Source organism: Schistocerca serialis, chromosome 2, assembly GCF_023864345.2.
Source record: "Schistocerca serialis cubense isolate TAMUIC-IGC-003099 chromosome 2, iqSchSeri2.2, whole genome shotgun sequence".
Taxonomy (NCBI): Eukaryota; Metazoa; Arthropoda; class Insecta; order Orthoptera; family Acrididae; genus Schistocerca; species Schistocerca serialis.
The window spans coordinates 762,199,662-762,218,927 of record NC_064639.1 but is presented as its reverse complement, the minus strand read 5'-3'; the positions used below and the strand labels follow the sequence as shown (position 1 = coordinate 762,218,927).

The following is a 19,266-nucleotide window of genomic DNA, read 5'->3' as shown; positions in this document are numbered from 1 at the left end:
ACCGCTTATGTCGCTGTAGAGCTCGCCAACGCTCTTTGATTGCCTCAGCGACTTCCCGCGACCACCAAGGGACTGTCTTTTGCTGGAGGCACCCTAAAGAACGAGGTATCATGTTTTCCGCTGCAGAAACAATCGTCGTAGTGACCCGTTCAATCACAACGTCGATGGCAATACGTAGGGGAGATTCAACAGTGACAGCAGAGGTGAAGACTACCCAGTCTGCCTTGTTTAAAGCCCATCTGGTTAGGTTTCTGTGGGTATGATGACAGGGGAGTGACAGGGAGATGGGGAAGTGGTCACTACCACACAGGTCGTCATGTGCTCTCCAGTGGATAGATGGAACAAGTCCTGGGCTGCAAATTGGTAAATCAATGGCCGAGTAACTGCCATGAGCCACACTGAAATGTATGGTGGCCCCAGCATTTCAGAGGCAGAGGTCGAGTTGGGACAGTAAATTTTCAATGTCTCTACCACGGCCAGTAAGCATAGTGCTACCCCACAACGGGTTATGGGCGTTAAAATCTCCAAAAAGTAAAAATGTTTAGGGAGATGATCAATCAGGGCAGCTGATACATTCGGGGGTACCACATCATCTGGAGGGAGATATAGGTTGCAGACCGTTATTTCCTGCGTCATCCGTATACTGACAGAGGAGTATGAAGGGACACAGATTCACTACATACCGAATTCAGAACATAAACGCAAGCTCCACCTGATACTCTATTATATTCGCTACAGTTCTTGTAATATCCCCTGTAACTGTGAAGGACAGTGGACCGCATTGCCGGGAACCGGGTTTTCTGGAGGGCAATGCAGAAAGCAGGTGTAAAGCTTAACAGTTGCCGAAGCTCAGCCAGGTGGTGGAAAACCACCAATTCCACTGGAGGATGACGATCATGAGACTGGGAAGGCATGAAACACTGAATCAGTCTCCGGGACTGAGGATGATTGTGAGGTCCTACGACCAGCTGCTTTAGGGCTCTTCAGCCTCTGGCAGGTGTCATCTTTCCCACTAGCAGAAACCTGGGAAGGAAGTGACCCCAAGGGACCCAATCGTAGCAAGAGGAGCCGAGGAAGACTTACACTTCTCAGGCTGAGAAGTGGGACTGAGGTCCCCAATGGTTGGGAGGGACAGTGCTCCGAGGTAGGTGAGCAACAGGGAGGGAAGTGTCACTCCATCATCAAGAGGGCAGGTGTAGTCTTCCAGCTCTGAGAGCCGACTGCAACTCGCGGAACTGGTTGGGCTAAAACTGTTCTTGTAGTGGCGGCATAACAGGGGGTCATAGTCACAGGATGTAGGTGCTCAAATTACCTCTCAGTGTAGGTCAGTCGGTCCAGGGTCTTGTAATTCACGATCTTCCTTTCTTACTGTAAAACCCTGCAGTTTGGTGAGCAATGGGAATGATGCTCTCCACAGCTGACACAAATGGGAGGTGGGGTACATGGAGTATTCGGATGGGGTGGACGTCCACAATCTCGACATGTGATGCTAGAATTACAGTGGGAAGACATTGGCCAAACTTCCAGCACTTAAAGAACCGCATTGCGGTAGGGATATATGGCTTGACATCACAGCAGTAGACCATCACCTTGACCTTCTCAGGTACTGTGTCACCCTTGAAGGCCAAGATGAAGGCACCACTGGCAACCTGATTATCCCTCAGAGCCCAATGGACGCGCTGGACGAAATGAATTCCTCGTTGCTCTAATTTGGCACGCAGCTCATCGTCAGACTGCAAAAGAAGGACCCTGTGGAATATAATACCCTGGGCCATATTTAAGCTCTTATGAGGCGTGATGGCAAGGCGAAATATCCCCCAGCTGGTCACAAGTGAGTAATGCCTGTGACTGGGCAGAGGATGCCGTTTTTATCAAATCTGACCCTGACTGCATTTTGGGCAAGCCCTCCACCTCCCCAAACTTGTCCTCTAAATGCTCTACAAAAAACTGACGCTTCATCGAGACAAAGGAGTTCCCATCAGCTCTCGTACATAAGAGGTACTGGGGTGAATAAGGTTTGCTGCCTTCCTTACTGGCATTCCTCCCATGTTATGGCCAGGGATGGGAATGATGTAGGATCATACTTCCTTTCAATGCACTGAGACTTGGAATGTTTACAGACTGCTGGTGTTTGATCACCAGCAAGTGATGACATGGTATGCTTCATCCTTCCTGATGCCACCCACTCCGACCAGACACCCTCCCCACGGGCACCACCCTGCCGCAGCAAAGGTCACTGGCAGGATGACCATTGCTGGGAGTCCAGCGCAACAGGCTGACGGCATCTCCTCCTTGGCATACGTGGAAGTAACGGCACAGGCATCAGCAGAGCGATCCCTGTGTAGTCATGGGGCTACAACCAATAGGGTACATGGCGGCCCCACCACAATGGACTGGCTACCGTGCTAGATATGAGGTGCAAAGTATTCCATGGTTCTCGTCGGCACAGAAAACGACACTGCATAGTGGGTGGAGGCACCCAGGAAGGTATCCTCGCTCAAGAGATGGAGTATGAGCAGAACTGCAATGCCATGATGAGAAAGTGGGCTAAAGATCTCAATGCACGACGTAAGGTGCACGTTCCCCAATTGGCTCGCTCTTCAGGAAAATTTTGAAAAATGGAGGTCAAACCCTACAAGGACCATCACATAAAGGCCGAAATGTGTGAGACTCCTTTTAGTCGCCTCTTATGACAGGCAGGAATTCCTCGGGTCTATTCTAACCCTCAGGCCCGCAGGGGATGTCATCTGTGTGGACAGGACATGGCTTTAATATTTAAACATTGATGGGAGTGAAGTTTTGTTTCAGGTTAAGGTATACACATCACATAGGTGTATAGGTTTTGAAAGGAAGCCATGAACTATTAAGTTTCTCAATCTTGCTTGCATCTATTCAAGTACTTGTGAAAGTACGTGGCACTAGACCTCTCTGTCACTGGTAGCTGCCAATCAAAATGAAAATGGAACTCTGCACGAACAGTTATGGGTTTTATGAGGGATGATAATGGGAAAGTTGAGTACCTTATATTGAATGGAGTATTATACGAAACATGATATATACTGGGAATTTAATTAACAAGGACACAATATTACATAAAGGATAGACTATTATTCACCTTACAGCAGAGGTGCTAAGTCACAGATAGACACCGCATGATAGGATATGCAATCTGGGTGGTGGGCATGACAAGTAACAAGCCGGATGTCTGCACGAATGGCTAATGACAATCTGTGGTCAATAAACATCTGGATCACCCAGTTGTCGAGCACACTGCCCAACACAGTGTTCTTCATTTTAATGACTGCTTCACAGCCTTTGCCATCTGGATCCTTCCAACCAACACTAGATTTTCTGAATTGTGCAGGTGGGAACTCTCCCTGCAAGATTTACGATGTTCCTGTAACCACAACCTTCGTTAGTCATCGTCCTACACCCACCTATCCTCTTCCTTGTTCCCACTCCAGCACTACACAACCCTTGACTCCACCAACACACCCATTGTCTTTTTACTTCTCTCCTTTTCCACTACCCCCCTCCCTCCCCTCCGTCTAATGTGCAGACTGTACTTAGCTACCCTAATCTCTCTCCACCTTGCATCGCCACATGCTCCACAAGCAGCATTTCACAGCCCACCCACCCCTACCCCTACCTTTATCCCTCCCCCTCCCCCTCACCACTCTTATCGCTTCTCCCATATCATGTGCTGCTGCTTGCAGTCTGGCCTCGGCAGCCAGACTGTTGTCGTGTGAGAGATGCATTTGCGCGCGCAGAGAGAGAGAGAGAGAGAGAGAGAGAGAGAGAGAGAGAGAGAGAGAGAGAGAGAGAGTGTGTGTGTGTGTGTGTGTGTGTGTGTGTGTGTGTGTGTTCTAATTGTGATGCAGGCTGGTTTGGCCAAAAGCTTACTTGTTTGACAGTCTTTTTGTTGGGCCTATCTGTCCTTTTCGTAATATAGTCATTAATGAAGTGATGACTAATGTGAAGATGAGGATACAAGTTTCAGCTGGGATGGCAAGTAGGATAATGTGGAGAAGTGTTCTTTTTTTTCTGCTGTAGCACCCATAGGTCAGTGCTGGGTAACTAAGCAACTTGTCAGGTAGTTAGTTTCCAGTACTAACAATATGAAATTTGATGATTTTACTTTTTTGTACTGCACTCCCCTTGATTCAATTACATTGTTGTAGGTGTTTTATGCTAATGAATGGAAATGGTTTGGAGGTTAATGTTTTGTGCTGTTCCCATTTGGTAAATGATAATGCTAAGAAAATAGCTAAAAAAGCTTTTGTAGGTCAGTGGACTTATTTAGTTGGTCACCTAATTTTATACATTTTAAGTTGTGAGCTTTGTGGTATCAATCTAGTTTTCTTTTGAGAGACCTTTCATTCATCACGTGTGTTTTAAGTTATAGCTTTTCTCTAGCTAAGAATTCATATATGTCAATGTACTGCTTTAGCCAATTCTCATATACTGCCTGGGTTTTAACCATTGATGACTGTTGTGAGGAAGACTTTCCATGTGTATATCCACTCAGTTGCCTTTTACATCCTCTTAAGATTTGAGCGATAGTACATATTAATGAGCATTGCTACTAGTAGCCTAGTCTTCGTACAAAGGACCAATCTATAAGGATAAGAATGCATGTTTCTAGGCATTCAAAGGTTATCCTTACTCATTTGTAGTATAGGTTAGTATGAACCTTTGATAGAAATTGAATATCTCTCCCAGCAGCTCATGCTTGTGAATATCTGGGTAAATTGCCATGGAGTACCCAATTGTGTTGATGTTCACGGAGTATCCAAATTGGGTGAGACGTTTCTCTCGTTTTCACATCTTCCAGCACCATACATGATACTACGCATTTTCTCTATTTTTCCATTTAATGTAATTTCACATTCATGCATCAGTTGCAAAGTGTTGGAAAGTACCTTCACAGACATGTAATAAAAAATGCTAAAATTACACAATATTAATGATATGGTAGTTTGGGTCACACAACTGAAGTTTTTCTTTTTAACATCAGAACTGTCATAAGTAAGACTTTCACTCTCACTTGTGTAGAGTCATTTCAGCTACACAAAATATATGATATGGCTCACATTGGGAAAGCAGAAAAACCCTGTAGATCGAGAAAGTTTCTGAGTCAAGTGAGCAATTTAGGTAAAAAAATTAGGATTCTCATTAGTTTTGTACTAACTGAGCTCTTTAGATGGGAGTAGGCTTCAACCTTAGAAATACATGTGCATTACAGATGTGTGAAATTCAAGGATTTGTGCACCTCTTACTTTCTCGTAACACCGCATGTAACACGCAAAGGCAACAATCAGTGCAGCAGGAAATAGACCTAAATGTGTGAACTTGGTGGAAGTGAATTTTTATTTCAGGACCAGAACGGACACAATGCAAGTGTCTAGGCACTAAAAGGAAACATGAACACTTGTCTTAAAATGTGTTGAAATTGTCATGCACAAAATCAATGTCCAACTTGAAGCTGCTTTTAGTGCTAATTTCACAGAAGATATGAGTTGAAGTATACAGTACTGAAACAGACATCTTAGCTGGTAGTGCAAATGCGTGAGATATTTCAATACTACTATTAGTTATGATGAGAGATTTGTATTATTATTAACCATATGTGATGCACAAACGCACCAGGTACTGTTCAAATGCTAACCTGAGCCATGTCAAAGCTTAACAGTGAGCTCCTGGGGGAATATACAGCTCTGGATGTTATAAGAATCATATGTTTAGTTGGAATATGGCATTTGCCATCAGGCATAGCTCCACTACCATATTTTTAGTTATCATGAAAGATGCACATGAAGGGTTTTATGACTGAAATGTTTATGAAGTTTCCATTATGAAGTAAAAGTGAACTTTCCTCTGGTACCCTGAGCAAGCTACTGAAGTGAAGGCCTAAACTGAGCTGTAAAACAACTAAAATTGATGTACCACCACATACAAACTATTAATAATTTTAACTCTCTTTTAAAGATGTGTTTTGTGTTTGTAGTCTGTGACATGGAGTGTATGACGGTTATTGTGTTCATTTAACTGCCTCGTTACTTCGCTTTTTGGTATGGACATGGATATATTAGTTTCTTCTGTTGCAAGTTCTTTTTATGAAGCGTGATGATGTTTTGATTCTAAATGTCCAATGCCAACCACATACTGAAGCCATTTTTATTCTGCATTAAACTCTACACAATTAATCAAGATTTTACCTTCAAGTAAGTTTCAAGTTTTATCAACCTGAGGCGGACTCTCCTTTGAATTTGCTATCACTGTCTTCTGACGAGATCTTGGTGGGTCATACATTGTGCTATTAAGTGCTACAAGCTCAGTCTTTTTATAACAACTTCTGTTGCAGCTATCAGCAATTTTATGAAGTCCATATGGCTTTAGGATATTAGTTTGTATATTTTTTGGATTATCTCGAACACACTTCAGATTTTTATATTTTGGGTATTATGTATTCTCTGTCACTGACAAGGGTGTATCATGTTTGTCATGCAATCTACATGTTTACGACCTGTTCCTTAACTGTGAGCAGTCTCACAGGATGAGCATTGTTTGACACGTACGTATGTCTCTCAGCAGAATTCCAGCGTTTTGCTCCTAAACTACCTCTCAGAATTGTTTAGTGTTTAGTTTTACTGCTGTGTGTTGAACACCAGGCCCATCTTACTGCAGAACCTTCTATTTTTTAAGTACATTTTCAATATTTAACATGGATTACTACAACTGAAATTCTCAATGATTTGTCTGTAGTTAATGTTGTGTTAAGTTAAATTCAATATGTCTCCTGCTTTGACATATCTGTTTCTATTAGTCCTTCAAGGTATTGCTTGTAAAGGTTAAAAATAGTACACAATCTTTCTGGTTCACTGCTACTTTAGAATGGAAGACTCCTCCACTCCTGTATCTCATTGTAACAATCACATCAGTGTAAGCTTTCCTGCACCTGTTGCCTGCTGCCCTGCAGACTGTGGGCAGTTATCAAAGTAACTTCGACAACAAGCACACACCTGCTGCTGCGATAATTGCCGAGGCGCATGACCCCCCCCCCCTCCTGCAGGTTGTAGTGCGCCGCCTCCCTCCTTCATCCTTTGCACCCTCTGAGACATAGCTGCTGCCATAAGGGGCAATTCCTTTCACTATTCTGGCAGCTATTATGAATTTGTAGCCTATCACAACCCTCTGCCTCTTATCCCCATGTGGTCTCTGTTGACATGCAAAACTGACAGCGCCCAGCCACCTGCAAATTCTTGCATGTAGATGTCATGTTTTGAACAAACGTAGCCTTCTAATATTTTTAATATTATTTGTGAACTGGTTACATTCTTTCCTTGCCTTTACATAATGTTCATAAGGACTATGACAAAAGCAAAATGACAAAATAGGACATTTTGTGATTTTGCTTAGTATTTAAGTAACAAACTATCTACCCATCACAGATTTTTGTTTGGCACTTAAGATTAGCTAGCCTGTTACTAGTCTTGTACTCAACTTCCCACAGAAGGAAAATAATATATTTAACAGGTTTTTGAAGAAGAATTCCTGTTTAATGTCTAGCCAACAGTTTTAAGTCTGATACATTAGCTGTACACACTACACACCCACATCAATAATTCTGATAGGAGTCTTTCCTTCTTTTCCCTAAGCAGTAAGCAGTTAGCCCTATCAGTCTATTAGGTTTACTTTGCGAGCTATTTTGTAACCCTCCCACCCACTTAACTTTATAGCTTAGAATCTGGAGGTTGTGATGATACAGTGATTAGCACTCTTTACCATCGAGTAATCTTTGCCACTTAACATATGGATTGTAAGTAGTCTTAAGTTTTCTATTGATGTTGAAATGAAAAGATCTTAATATTGTGTTTTGTGATGTGATACTTTAAGAGATGTTTGTTCCAATTTCTGTTCCATGGATCAAGCATGGGGTGTGGCACTAGCAGAAGGATCAGTTTACCAGTTATCAAGCTGCTCTCTTTGCTGGTCAATATACACTATGTGATCAAAAGTATCCGGACACTACCAAAAAACATGTGTTTTTCATATTAGGTGCATTGTGCTGACACATGCTGCCAGGTACTTCAAATCAGCGACCTCATAGTCATTACACATTGTGAGAGAATAGAATGGGGCATCCGCGGAACTCATGGACTTTGAATGTGGTCAGGCCATTGGGTGTCACTTGTGTCATATGTCTATATGCCAGATTTCCACACTCCTAAACACCCCTAGGCCCACTGTTTCCGATGTGATAGTGAAGTGTAAATGTGAAGGAACACGTACAGCACAAAAGCGCACAGGCCGACCTCGTCTGTTGACTGACAGAAACCGCCAACAGGTGAAGAGGGTCGTAATGTGGAACAGGCAACCTCTATACGGACCATCACACAGGAATTCCAAACTGCATCAGGATCCACTGCAAGTACTATGACAGTTAGGTGGGATTTCCTGGTTGAGCAGCTGCTCTTAAGCCACAAATCACACCGCTAAATGCCAAACGACGCCTCACTTGGTGTAAGGAGAGTATACAATGGACGATTGAACAGTGGAAAAATGTTGTGTGGAGTGGCGAATCACGGTACACAATGTGGCGATCCAGTGGCAGGGTGTAGGTATGGCCCATGTCTGGTGAACATCATCTGCCAGCATGTGTAATGCCAACAGCAAAATTTGGAAGCGATGGTGTTATGGTGTGGTTGTGTTTTTCATGGAGGGTGCTTGTACCACTTGTTGTTTTGCATGGCACTATCACAGCACAGGCCTACATCGATATTTTACGCACATTGCTTCCAACTGTTGAAGAGCAATTCAGGGATGGCGACACAATCGAGCACCTGTTCATAATTCACAGCCTCTGGTGGAGTGGTTACACGACAATAACATCTCTGTAATGGACTGGTCTGCGCAGTCTTGACCTGAATCCCATAGAACACCTTTGGGGTGTTTTGGGACGCCAACTTCGTGCCGGGCCTCACCGACCAACATTGTACCTCTCCCCAGTGCTGCCATTCACCAAGAAACCTTCCAGTACCTGATTGAATGTATGCCTATGAGAGAGGAAGCTATCATCAAGGCTAAGGGTGGGCCAACACTACTGAATTCCAGCATTACCGATGGAGGGCGCCACAAATTTTTACGTCCTTTTCAGCTAGGTGTCTAGATTCTTTTGATCACATAGTGTAGGTGTTAAAATGACTGCCTGTTTCTAAAGAAGACGTCCCAAAGATTAACAAGATTCTACAGAAGACGTCTGAAAGATTAATAATTGAAACAAATGAAATAATTTTAAATGTAGGGAAATAAAATATGTAACCAATTCACATTCAGATTTAGCCATGAGCAGGTAAGATCTGTACATGTTGTAAGTCTTCAATCCAAAGACTGGTTTGATGTAGCTCTCTGTGATCTTCATACTGAAGATTGGAGGGGAAGAACCCAGGGCACTAAGGACTACCAGGTCCGTTTTCATCTTTGGTTTCTTCTTCTCTTCCTTCATCTCCTTATGAGATGTTGATTAGGTAGGAGCAGTATCTAGATAAAAGTCTGGTACAGAAGAGAATTAGGCATTCTGAGGCCTGATGTCTGCAATTTCCACAGATGGCTTCATTTGCATATGTAGAAGATACGTGGTTACATTTTATAAACTTTAAGTACCTCATGGGGTACTTAAGGTTTTACGTCGCACTGATAAACCATAATCTTAACTTTATCTGGCAGTAAATAAACTCTAAAACCCAGGATAATTCCTCCTAGGTCTACTTTGTTATCTTCAGGCTTTCAGTGGACTTGACAGATAAGATGGATGCAACACTGTTCCCGATTAGCACATAATTTCTTGTCCATTTACAGTATGAAATCACAGTGGAATATAATACCTTTGACCAAATTTCAATTCCTGCGAGGATATTATCTAGTTTGTTGTAGCTTCACAATGCCCATGACGGAGGGTCATCCTGATTTTATTAGCAAGGATCCATTCTGCATTTTGTTTTAGTGACCTCCCAGAACTTCCCATCAATTTCCTCCACAAAAAGTAATGGCTTATTATTTAAAAGTTCAGCATTGGTCCTGCTACATAACAGGAACCGAGGCACATCTCGCTATTGTTTGACAGGTTTGTTTTCATTTCGATTCATACATAATGAGAGAAACTTATTGGGATTATATCCTTCTGCATTAAAGTGAGTCAACTGCTTTGACTAGACTGCTAGGGACATATGGCCACCAGCATAGTTCTCTTGTTGTGACTGGTCTTCCGTAATGCCATCCACTCCAACCAGAGGCTCTCCTTATGGGTACCACCCCTCCTGGTATGGAGGTCATTGTCTGGAGTCCCTATGTCCCCCACAAGACAGAAACATACTCATCAGCATTCACACACCAAAACTGTGTTCAGTGCATAGTCAAGGAGCTACCACTGTACAGGTACCAGACAGCCACTCACAAGGACTGTCTACCGTGCAGAGTATTAGGCAAGCCCTGTGCTACTGAAATAAATAAATAAATAAAAACTACAAAATCTGAAAATAATGTTGAGGTCAAACCCAGGAATGGGGCCATTTATAAATAAACTGAAAGGGGACATATATAAAAACTGAAAGCAGATACCGGATGTATGGGAGAGATGATATCAAATAAGGTATATCTTGAAAATCAAGTCAAAGAAAAAGAAATAGTCAGGTAATAAAATTGTGACATAGGATGAAAAAATGCTGCAGCAGCTAAGGCCCCTATGCTCACCATGCACATACACAAGAGTTAAGAGGTCCCTGGGATGATTGAACAAGGGCTTATACCTCACTTCTCCTAAATAAGATGGAAGGAACTGAATCTTCCCCAAAGCAATTTACAGCAGGTCCAAAAGTCCACCAATCAAAAAATCTGAAACATATCTAGTGTGTCTACTACTGCTGATTGTGAAAACTGGAGGGAAAATCTTGCCTTATCTGCCATGCAGGCCCGACTGTGGCACCAGACCTCCTGTTTGGGCCACTAAAATGTTATCACCACTTTTAAGATACAGAAACTCTGGAAAATGTTTTGATTCTAATGGTTGGCAAAACAGTAACACATCAAATAAGTTTTACTGCATAGGGGTGCATGCCCTTGTTGAAAAATTGGTAAAATGGGTAAATTATACAGGAAAGTGAAAGATTACTCACAAATGTTGAGACAAACTTCACTCAAATTCCTTGTGAATTGAAAGCGAACTAAATCAAGGGGAACCACTTTCAGAGTGGTCCTCACATATAGGAAAACCAAACTTTCAAAATATTGCGATGAGCTACTGACAATGTAGATTTAATGCTGTAATGGAAAATTGTAGGATGTCTTGGAGTGCTGATCCTTGGCTGTTATAAAAAGCTTTTTCAGATAACATGGAAAAAACAGTTACTGTTCAGTCTGAGTGCCATATTGTGTAGATCTAACTAAGTAGTCACTTAAAGAGAATAGCAAGTAGCATTCAACAAAAAAAAACAAAATTCCAGTATTAATACATAAATACTAAATACCTTGACAGGCCATTAATTTCTTGTTGTCTTGTAGATGCATTCATTGGAATAGGTGGTATCACTTCATCTGGCGCTAATCGTGGTGCATCAGGAAAGACTCTGTAAGAATCACACAGTGTATTAAAATTTACCTTGAAAATATTGGCATATTCCAGCGCTAGATGAAAAGTGACAATAGTGATTTCACTATAAAGCATTTTTCAATAGGCATATGATGAGACACTCCTTAAATGCTTTCAAGCTACAGTGCCCGACAACTTTTAATGCACGAGGTAAGGCAATAAGGCTCGTGTTATAAGTGCACTGACAATATACTAAAAACACATATGGATACAAAGCACAGTAGAAAAATGAGATTGGGACTCAGATGAAATTGTGTACGTATGAAGCCCGCACAACAGAACTACTCTACCAAAGGCTTCTGCCTAAACAGACTGTTGCTCAAGCACACATAGCAGTCTTTATGTGCTGTACAGCAACAGTTTAGCTTACACAATGTTACCACCACATTTCTTTTTTTTTATGTATCTCTAACATGCATTAACTTATAAGCATGTATGTAGAAAAGGAGGAGGAACAAAAAGAAATGGATGTAGATTTATTAACAGTTGACAGCAGCACAAAAATTTGAGAATATCAGTGCACAAATCAGTTTGAAGAGTAGTTCTGATTGTGTTACTTTGTCTATAATGTAAGCTGAGGGTTGTCTTACTCCCCAAGAAGGAACAATGTTGAAATTTTCCTCCTCCTACATGAAAGGAGACATGTAACAGAAAAGTCCGCCCATCAGCCTGTTCCATGTAAGGCACTAAAATTATCAGCAACCAGACAGGGGGAAAAAAATGAAGTCTGTACAAACATCCATTGAGAATCAGAGCATTGCTTCATACTACGTCAGTGTGTGCTGCAGCTTCCATATGGCTCTCCAGGATAGTGGGAAATTCAGTACTGGAATCAAAGTCAAGCAAGGAACTTTAGCCTCATCAAAATTATATTCAACAGGCCTAGAGGGAGTTCTCACAACACTAAACTGGGGGAATGGAAGAATATGCATGAACAGAACATATGTAAACTGCCATTTTGTTGGGTATATTGCCCTGTTTGCCTGTGATATATATTAACTTCAACAATGAATGGAAGTTGATAGAACGGGTTTAAAAGGAGGCCTTAAAATTTTAATTAATGACTTTTTGAGGCTGTTAAATAAATACTTTGTAAAGAAAACAGAACAAATCAAGAATGAAGTAACAGAACCAGCTGTCAAGTTTTTGTACCTAGGTTACTTGAATGCGACTAAATGGACAGAAAAAGTAATGGTATGGAGTGCTTTTGGTAAACTATATAGATACTGTTAGAACACGAGGTGTGCTGTAGCTGTTTAGCTATAAATATAAACAAAATATTTTCAAATAATAATGCTTCTGAATGACAAATCCAACCTATGTTTGATTACAAATTCTGTAACTGCCTATACAAACTGTTTAAAGCAGGTTTGATGTTATAGATAGGCCATTTCTGAAGTCATGACCATTTACGCATAGAAATTCTAACATCACGGTTTCCTTCCCATTAAAACAATCACATAATCTAAAATGACAAAATAAAATAAAGAGTAGATAGAACAAAAAAACTTTGCAACAGTATTTTGTTTGTTATATAACTTCTATGTGCGCAAAGAATTACCTTCTAAGTAAGATAACAGCACGCCGAGCAATAGTATCTTCAGGCCTCACACAATGTGTAATTTCATCTGCTGCGAAGCCACTGTGTACAGAAAAAAACATTACTGCAGTTTTGCAGTATTAACAATTTACTTTTACAGTGTTAACTATAAAAATATAATTAACAGTGTGTTTAAAATACCTTGGCTATCTTCAAATTTGCCAAGAGATGGTTACTAAAGGTAGCTATACAGGTTGATGTAAATATGTACAATAGCTCAATACTATACAGTTCCCACTAACTGCTCTAGCAAATAATATACCAATGGATATAACTGCATATAACAGTACTACACTAATGCAGACCGAAGCTTCAGTCATGTATGTCATATAGTGAATAAGCCTCATCATGTGTGTCAAAAGAACCTCACCTACCGAACTTGCGCAGCCTATGACTGGTCAAGTTCTATTATCTCATTAAATCTACTTTTTAGTTAACATTTCACACCTTGGATCTGATTTCCTTTCATCGTACACCTAACAGGACCCAAATTTTATTATGCTATTCAGGTACATCTTGAAATGATGGTAGTAATGTGTGTTAAATTTAAGATAACATTTCCAGTTAATCTCAGAATTGAGGGGCATTTTTTCAAAACTCAACATATTAAAAAAAATTGAGATGGGCATTGTAATGGCTTAATGTCGACCTTTTACATCAATCCCCGAACCATGTTTTAGCAAAAGTCAAATACTGCTGAGTGTATGAACGCTCCAAGTCACAAGGTTTTAGCAAAACACGATACAGGCATTCTACCAGTTACAGCAAAAGTTGGCAAATGAAATGCAATATAATTACTCTCTAGTGTCTCGGCTCTTTCCCCAGCAAGCAGTTAACAATAATGGAATATACTGGGTGTACTAAGCAATGTTCTCATTGTTTTAACTGGTGGAAATAGTATTGCAACCAGATTTTGTCGTCTAACACCTGCAGCTTACTTTCCGACAAATATTCACTTGACGCTTAAGTGTATGTCTACAAAGCAGTACTGAAAGCAGATGTAAAATGGATGATGATCCTTGCGATTCTGGAAATGCATACAACCCAAAGAATGTTCTGATAGGAGAAAATCGCGACTGAAGAAGAGCTTACATTGACCTCAAACGAAAAGCAAAAAGCGTAAAAAGGAACCTAGCATTAAATGCAATCATGAACTTGAGGTTTTGTCTTCAAAAGCTAAAGGAATGAAATAGTGCAAAGTTGTTTAACTCTGCTGCAAAGATATTCTCACTTTCACCACCACGTGACATCATTAAGGATACAGGGTACTTACAAATGGTGGGAAAATTGAAATATTTTTCATAACTTTATCAAATTTTATAGTCTTTCCTATATACAGGGTGTTACAAAAAGGTACGGCCAAACTTCCATGAAACATTCCTCACACACAAATAAAAAAAAGATGTTATGTGGACATGTGTGTCCGGAAACGCTAGATTTCCATGTTAGAGCTCATTTTAGTTTCATCAGTATGTACTGTACTTCCTCGATTCACCGCCAGTTGGCCCAATTGAAGGAAGGTAATGTTGACTTCGGTGCTTGTGTTGACATGCGACTCATTGCTCTACAGTACTAGCATCAAGCACATCAGTACGTAGCACCAACAGGTTAGTGTTCATCACGAACGTGGTTTTGCAGTCAGTGCAATGTTTACAAATGCGGAGTTGGCAGATGCCCATTTGATGTATGGATTAGCACGGGGCAATAGCCGTGGTGCGGTACGTTTGTATGAGACAGATTTCCAGAACGAAGGTGTCCCGACAGGAAGACATTCGAAGCAATTGATTGGCGTCTTAGGGAGTACACAACATTCCAGCCTATGACTTACGACTGGGGAAGACCTAGAACGATGAGGACACCTGCAATGGACAAGGCAATTCTTCTTGTAGTTGACGATAACCCTAATGTCAGCATCAGAGAAGTTGCTGCTGTACAAGGTAACGTTGACCACGTCACTGTATGGAGAGTGCTACGGGAGAACCAGTTGTTTCCGTACCATGTACAACATGTGCAGGCACTATCAGCAGCTGATTGGCCTCGAAGGGTACACTTCTGCGAATGGTTCATCCAACAATATGTCAATCCTCATTTCAGTGCAAATGTTCTCTTTACGGATGATGCTTCACTCCAACATGATCAAATTGTATATTTTCACAATCAACGTGTGGGCTGACGAGAATCCACACGCAATTGTGCAATCAAATCATCAACACAGATTTTTTGTGAACGTTTGGGCAGGCATTGTTGGTGATGTCTTGATTGGGCCCCATATTCTTCCACCTACGCTCAATGGAGCACATTATCATGATTTCATATGGGATACTCTACCTGCGCTACTAGAACATGTGCCTTTACAAGTACGACACAACATGTGGTTCATGCACGATGGAGCTCCTGCACATTTCAGTTCAAGTGTTCGTACGCTTCTCAACAACAGATTCGGTGACCGATGGATTGGTAGAGGCGGACCAATTCCATGGCCTCCACTCTCCTGACCTCAACCCTCTTGACTTATGGGGGCATTTGAAAGCTCTTGTCTACACAACCCCGGTACCAAATGTAGAGACTCTTCGTGATCGTATTGTGGATGGCTGTGATACAATACGCCATTCTCCAGGGCTGCATCAGCGCATCAGGGATTCCATGCGACGGAGGGTGGATGCATGTATCCTCGCTAACGGAGGACATTTTGAACATTTCCTGCAACAAAGTGTTTGAAGTCATGCTGGTACGTTCTGTTGCTGTGTGTTTCCATTCCATGATTAATGTGATTTGAAGAGAAGTAACAAAATGAGCTCTAACATGGAAAGTAAGCGTTTCCGGACACATGTCCACATAACATATTTTCTTTCTTTGTGTGTGAGGAATGTTTCTTGAAAGTTTGGCCATACCTTTTTGTAACACCCTGTATACATTATAGGCTTTCAAATGAAAAATGACCTATATACACCAAATTTTAAAGTTATGGTTATATATGCCGCCATGCCCCCTTTATTTCTGTTACAGAAACCAGTATTATTTTGAAAAGAACTGTGAACTTTGTTTCCAGCGATTATATGTATGATACATTGTATGTGTTGGTAACAGTGCACGTTTCTAGTGTCTGTAAATGATTATCTTTGTTAGTATTTACTTTTGTTTCGTTGAAGCACTTTGTTCACGTGTTACTGAATGTTTGGTGCCCTAGTGCTACATATATTTGTGGAAGTACATATCCCTTAGCGTGCAATAAATACGAACTATGCCATGCATCAAGAAATACAATAAAAGGAAATTCCATGGTAACCAGTTCACAAACAAAGCAAACCACACTGTTGAAAGTAACCTATGTATCAGTTCTTCACGGACAAAACTTCCACATGACACACCTCCTGGTGATTCAAATTTTTGTGTTAATAATGATGCTGTTTGTAGTGGATTCTTTGATAAAGGCAGTGGCGGAATGTAAACAATGTAATGATGTAGGCTGTTTGGAAATAACTGAACAACAAAGTAGCACGAAGGGTTTAGTGCAAAAAAAAAAAATTTTTTTTTGTGTGCATATTTCATATGACGTGAATTTGAAGTTAGTGTATGCAATGCATGCAATAGGAAAAGGAAAAAAAAAGCTGCTCAAATGTTTTGTGGCTTGATGGACCTTCCACCTTCCTTCTTCCTTCCTTCCTCCTCCTCCTCCCAGTATGTTCAGCAAGTACATCAAAATAGTTTTAGGTGCCTTTACAGTTGTGTCTAAAGCATCTATGAAACGTGCAGTAGAAGAAACTGTAGATATTAGTGGAATCAGGGACATTGGTGATGGACTTTATGGGACATGGCAATGTCGAGGACATCGTTCCTTGAATGGTGTTTTTAAGGGCTACTTCTCTGAATAATGGAAAAGTTGTTGATGTTGAGTGCTTATCTAAGTACTGCCACACCTGCCATGGTAACACTGAAGAACATATTGGACATCAGTGTTCTAAGAATTATGATAGTTACAGTGGAGGTATGGAGTGTGATGGAGCTCTAAAAATATTTCAGAGGTCGGTGCCCATTTATAACTTTATGTATATGAAGCATCTAAGCGATGGAGACTCTAAAACTTTCAATAAAATTAATGAGTTCAATGTTTACGGTGATACCCTGGTAACAAAACTGGAGTGTTGTGGACATGTGCAAAAGAGGATGGGTGCTAGATTGAGGAAGCTACGAAGAGAAATGAAAGGAAAGTTGCTCTCTGATGGAAAATCTCTCTCTGGCCTAGGCAGGTTGACAAACTGGAATAGACCTCCTTTGGAGTTATTATGCACTGGTCATTAGACAAACTGCACTTCTGAATGATGTTACAGCAATGAGATAATCTGTATGGGCCACCTACTTTCATAAGTTGTTCACATATGACTATCCCGTTCATGGACTTTGCCTTAAAGGAGCAGATTCCTGGTGTGGTTACCAAAAAGCAAAAGAATATGGTAAAATATACCACCATAAGCTTTCTCTTCCCGAGCCTGTTATGAATGAAATAAAACCAATTTTTAGAGATCTGACTGACCCTGTTTAGCTCAGTAAATGTCTTCATGGGGACGCTCAGAATACAAATGAAAGTTTCAACCATTGCATATGGGAAAGATTACGCAAGAATGTTTTTGTAGGGCTAAATAGATTAAAAGTCAGTTTACTAGATGCAGTGATATGTTTCAATGATGGTGTGAGAGGAAGGTTGGAAGTCCTGAGAAATTTAGGAATAAAATGTGGCTCTAATATAGAAGATCAATTGCTTGTGTGTGACAGACAACGGGAGCATGAAGCTGAAAGACTCGCTCTTCAAGTTACCTAAGAAGCAAGAAGTGCTAAAAGGAATACCAAAAGGAAGCTTGAAGATGAAGAAATGCTGCAGGATGAAGACTATGCTTCAGGAATGTTTTAAGGCACAGTTTAATTGGACGCCTATCATCATTCGCAATTTCCCACAAGTTGTATTTTTCAGAATTCAGGTACAAATATTTCCTGAAGTTTATAAAACATTGCTCTAATTTTTTCTGTAACTTGCAATAGTCCATACTTATATAGTACACCTAAGCTCTATTGCAGAATTAACTAAATTATACAAAAAAAACATTTAATATGCAAAAAATTATAAAAATTAAAATGTAAGTTGTGATATTTCTTATCCTTGTAATATAAATAATAGGTGGAATTAAATAGGTCTAGTACCTCAGCCATAATGTCATGCATATCTGGTAAAAATTGGTCTCCTTCAAATGTATAACATTGGATTAAATGTTACCTCAATTTGAGGAAGCATTTTGGAAAAAACATTGCATCAATTTCTTTCTAATTTTTTTAATAACCGTAAGCACGTTCAAAAATATTCAGAATACTTCTAATTTGTTTAGAAAGTGTGCTGCATTACCTGATATCAACAAAAAATCTGTAAAACATATACATTATAAACAAGTGCCTGCAAGAAATAGGTGTTGATTTTTACATAAAAATGAACCAGAAAAGTACCCTGTATCATTAAATAAAATGGCTCAAGTTAAGTTTCTGCTAAAATTTCTTCACCTTAATGCAGAGTAATGCACACCCAGAATGCAAAAAGGAAGAAAGCAATGACAGTGAAGTACACCAATGGAAATAGGAATGGTGAAGTAGTGCCTGTTTGTGCTGCAGCTTTCCAACAAGTATCTAGCATCACATGATAGGTTATCTAGCAAGCAGATGAGATGAGAGGAAGCAACAGAACAGGAAGGGGTCATAAAGAGGTAACAATAGCCATTAAGAATGTTGTTAAAAAATATAAATTCAGAGAGCCACCAGGGAAGAGGGAAGTCTGCGAGAGGTTATTTGCCTCCAGATTTCAGTCAAAATGTTCAAGAGATTCTGCGAAGATAAAATTTAAGACAGGAACAATGCTCCTTATTAAAATACAAGCATGTATTTTACAAACACTTCAATCTATCATTCAGTACACCTGCTCCAATTCTAATGTTCATTTAATGGAAATAAAAACAGAAACACATTTGCAGAAGAAGAATGAATT

At 40.5% G+C, this 19,266-nt stretch overlaps 1 protein-coding gene across 1 annotated transcript in view; it reads right to left on the bottom strand.

Annotated features, from left to right (window-relative positions):
- Nucleotides 1-19,266, bottom strand: part of LOC126457976 (RNA demethylase ALKBH5-like) — a 121,625-nt gene that overhangs the window by 25,746 nt on the left and 76,613 nt on the right. Inside the window, exons 5-6 of the mRNA XM_050094738.1 lie at nt 13,206-13,286; nt 11,523-11,621 (exon numbers count right to left, since the gene is read on the bottom strand). Of these exons, the coding sequence (XP_049950695.1) occupies nt 11,523-11,621; nt 13,206-13,286 (180 nt within the window). The remainder of the gene's footprint in view (nt 1-11,522; nt 11,622-13,205; nt 13,287-19,266) is intronic.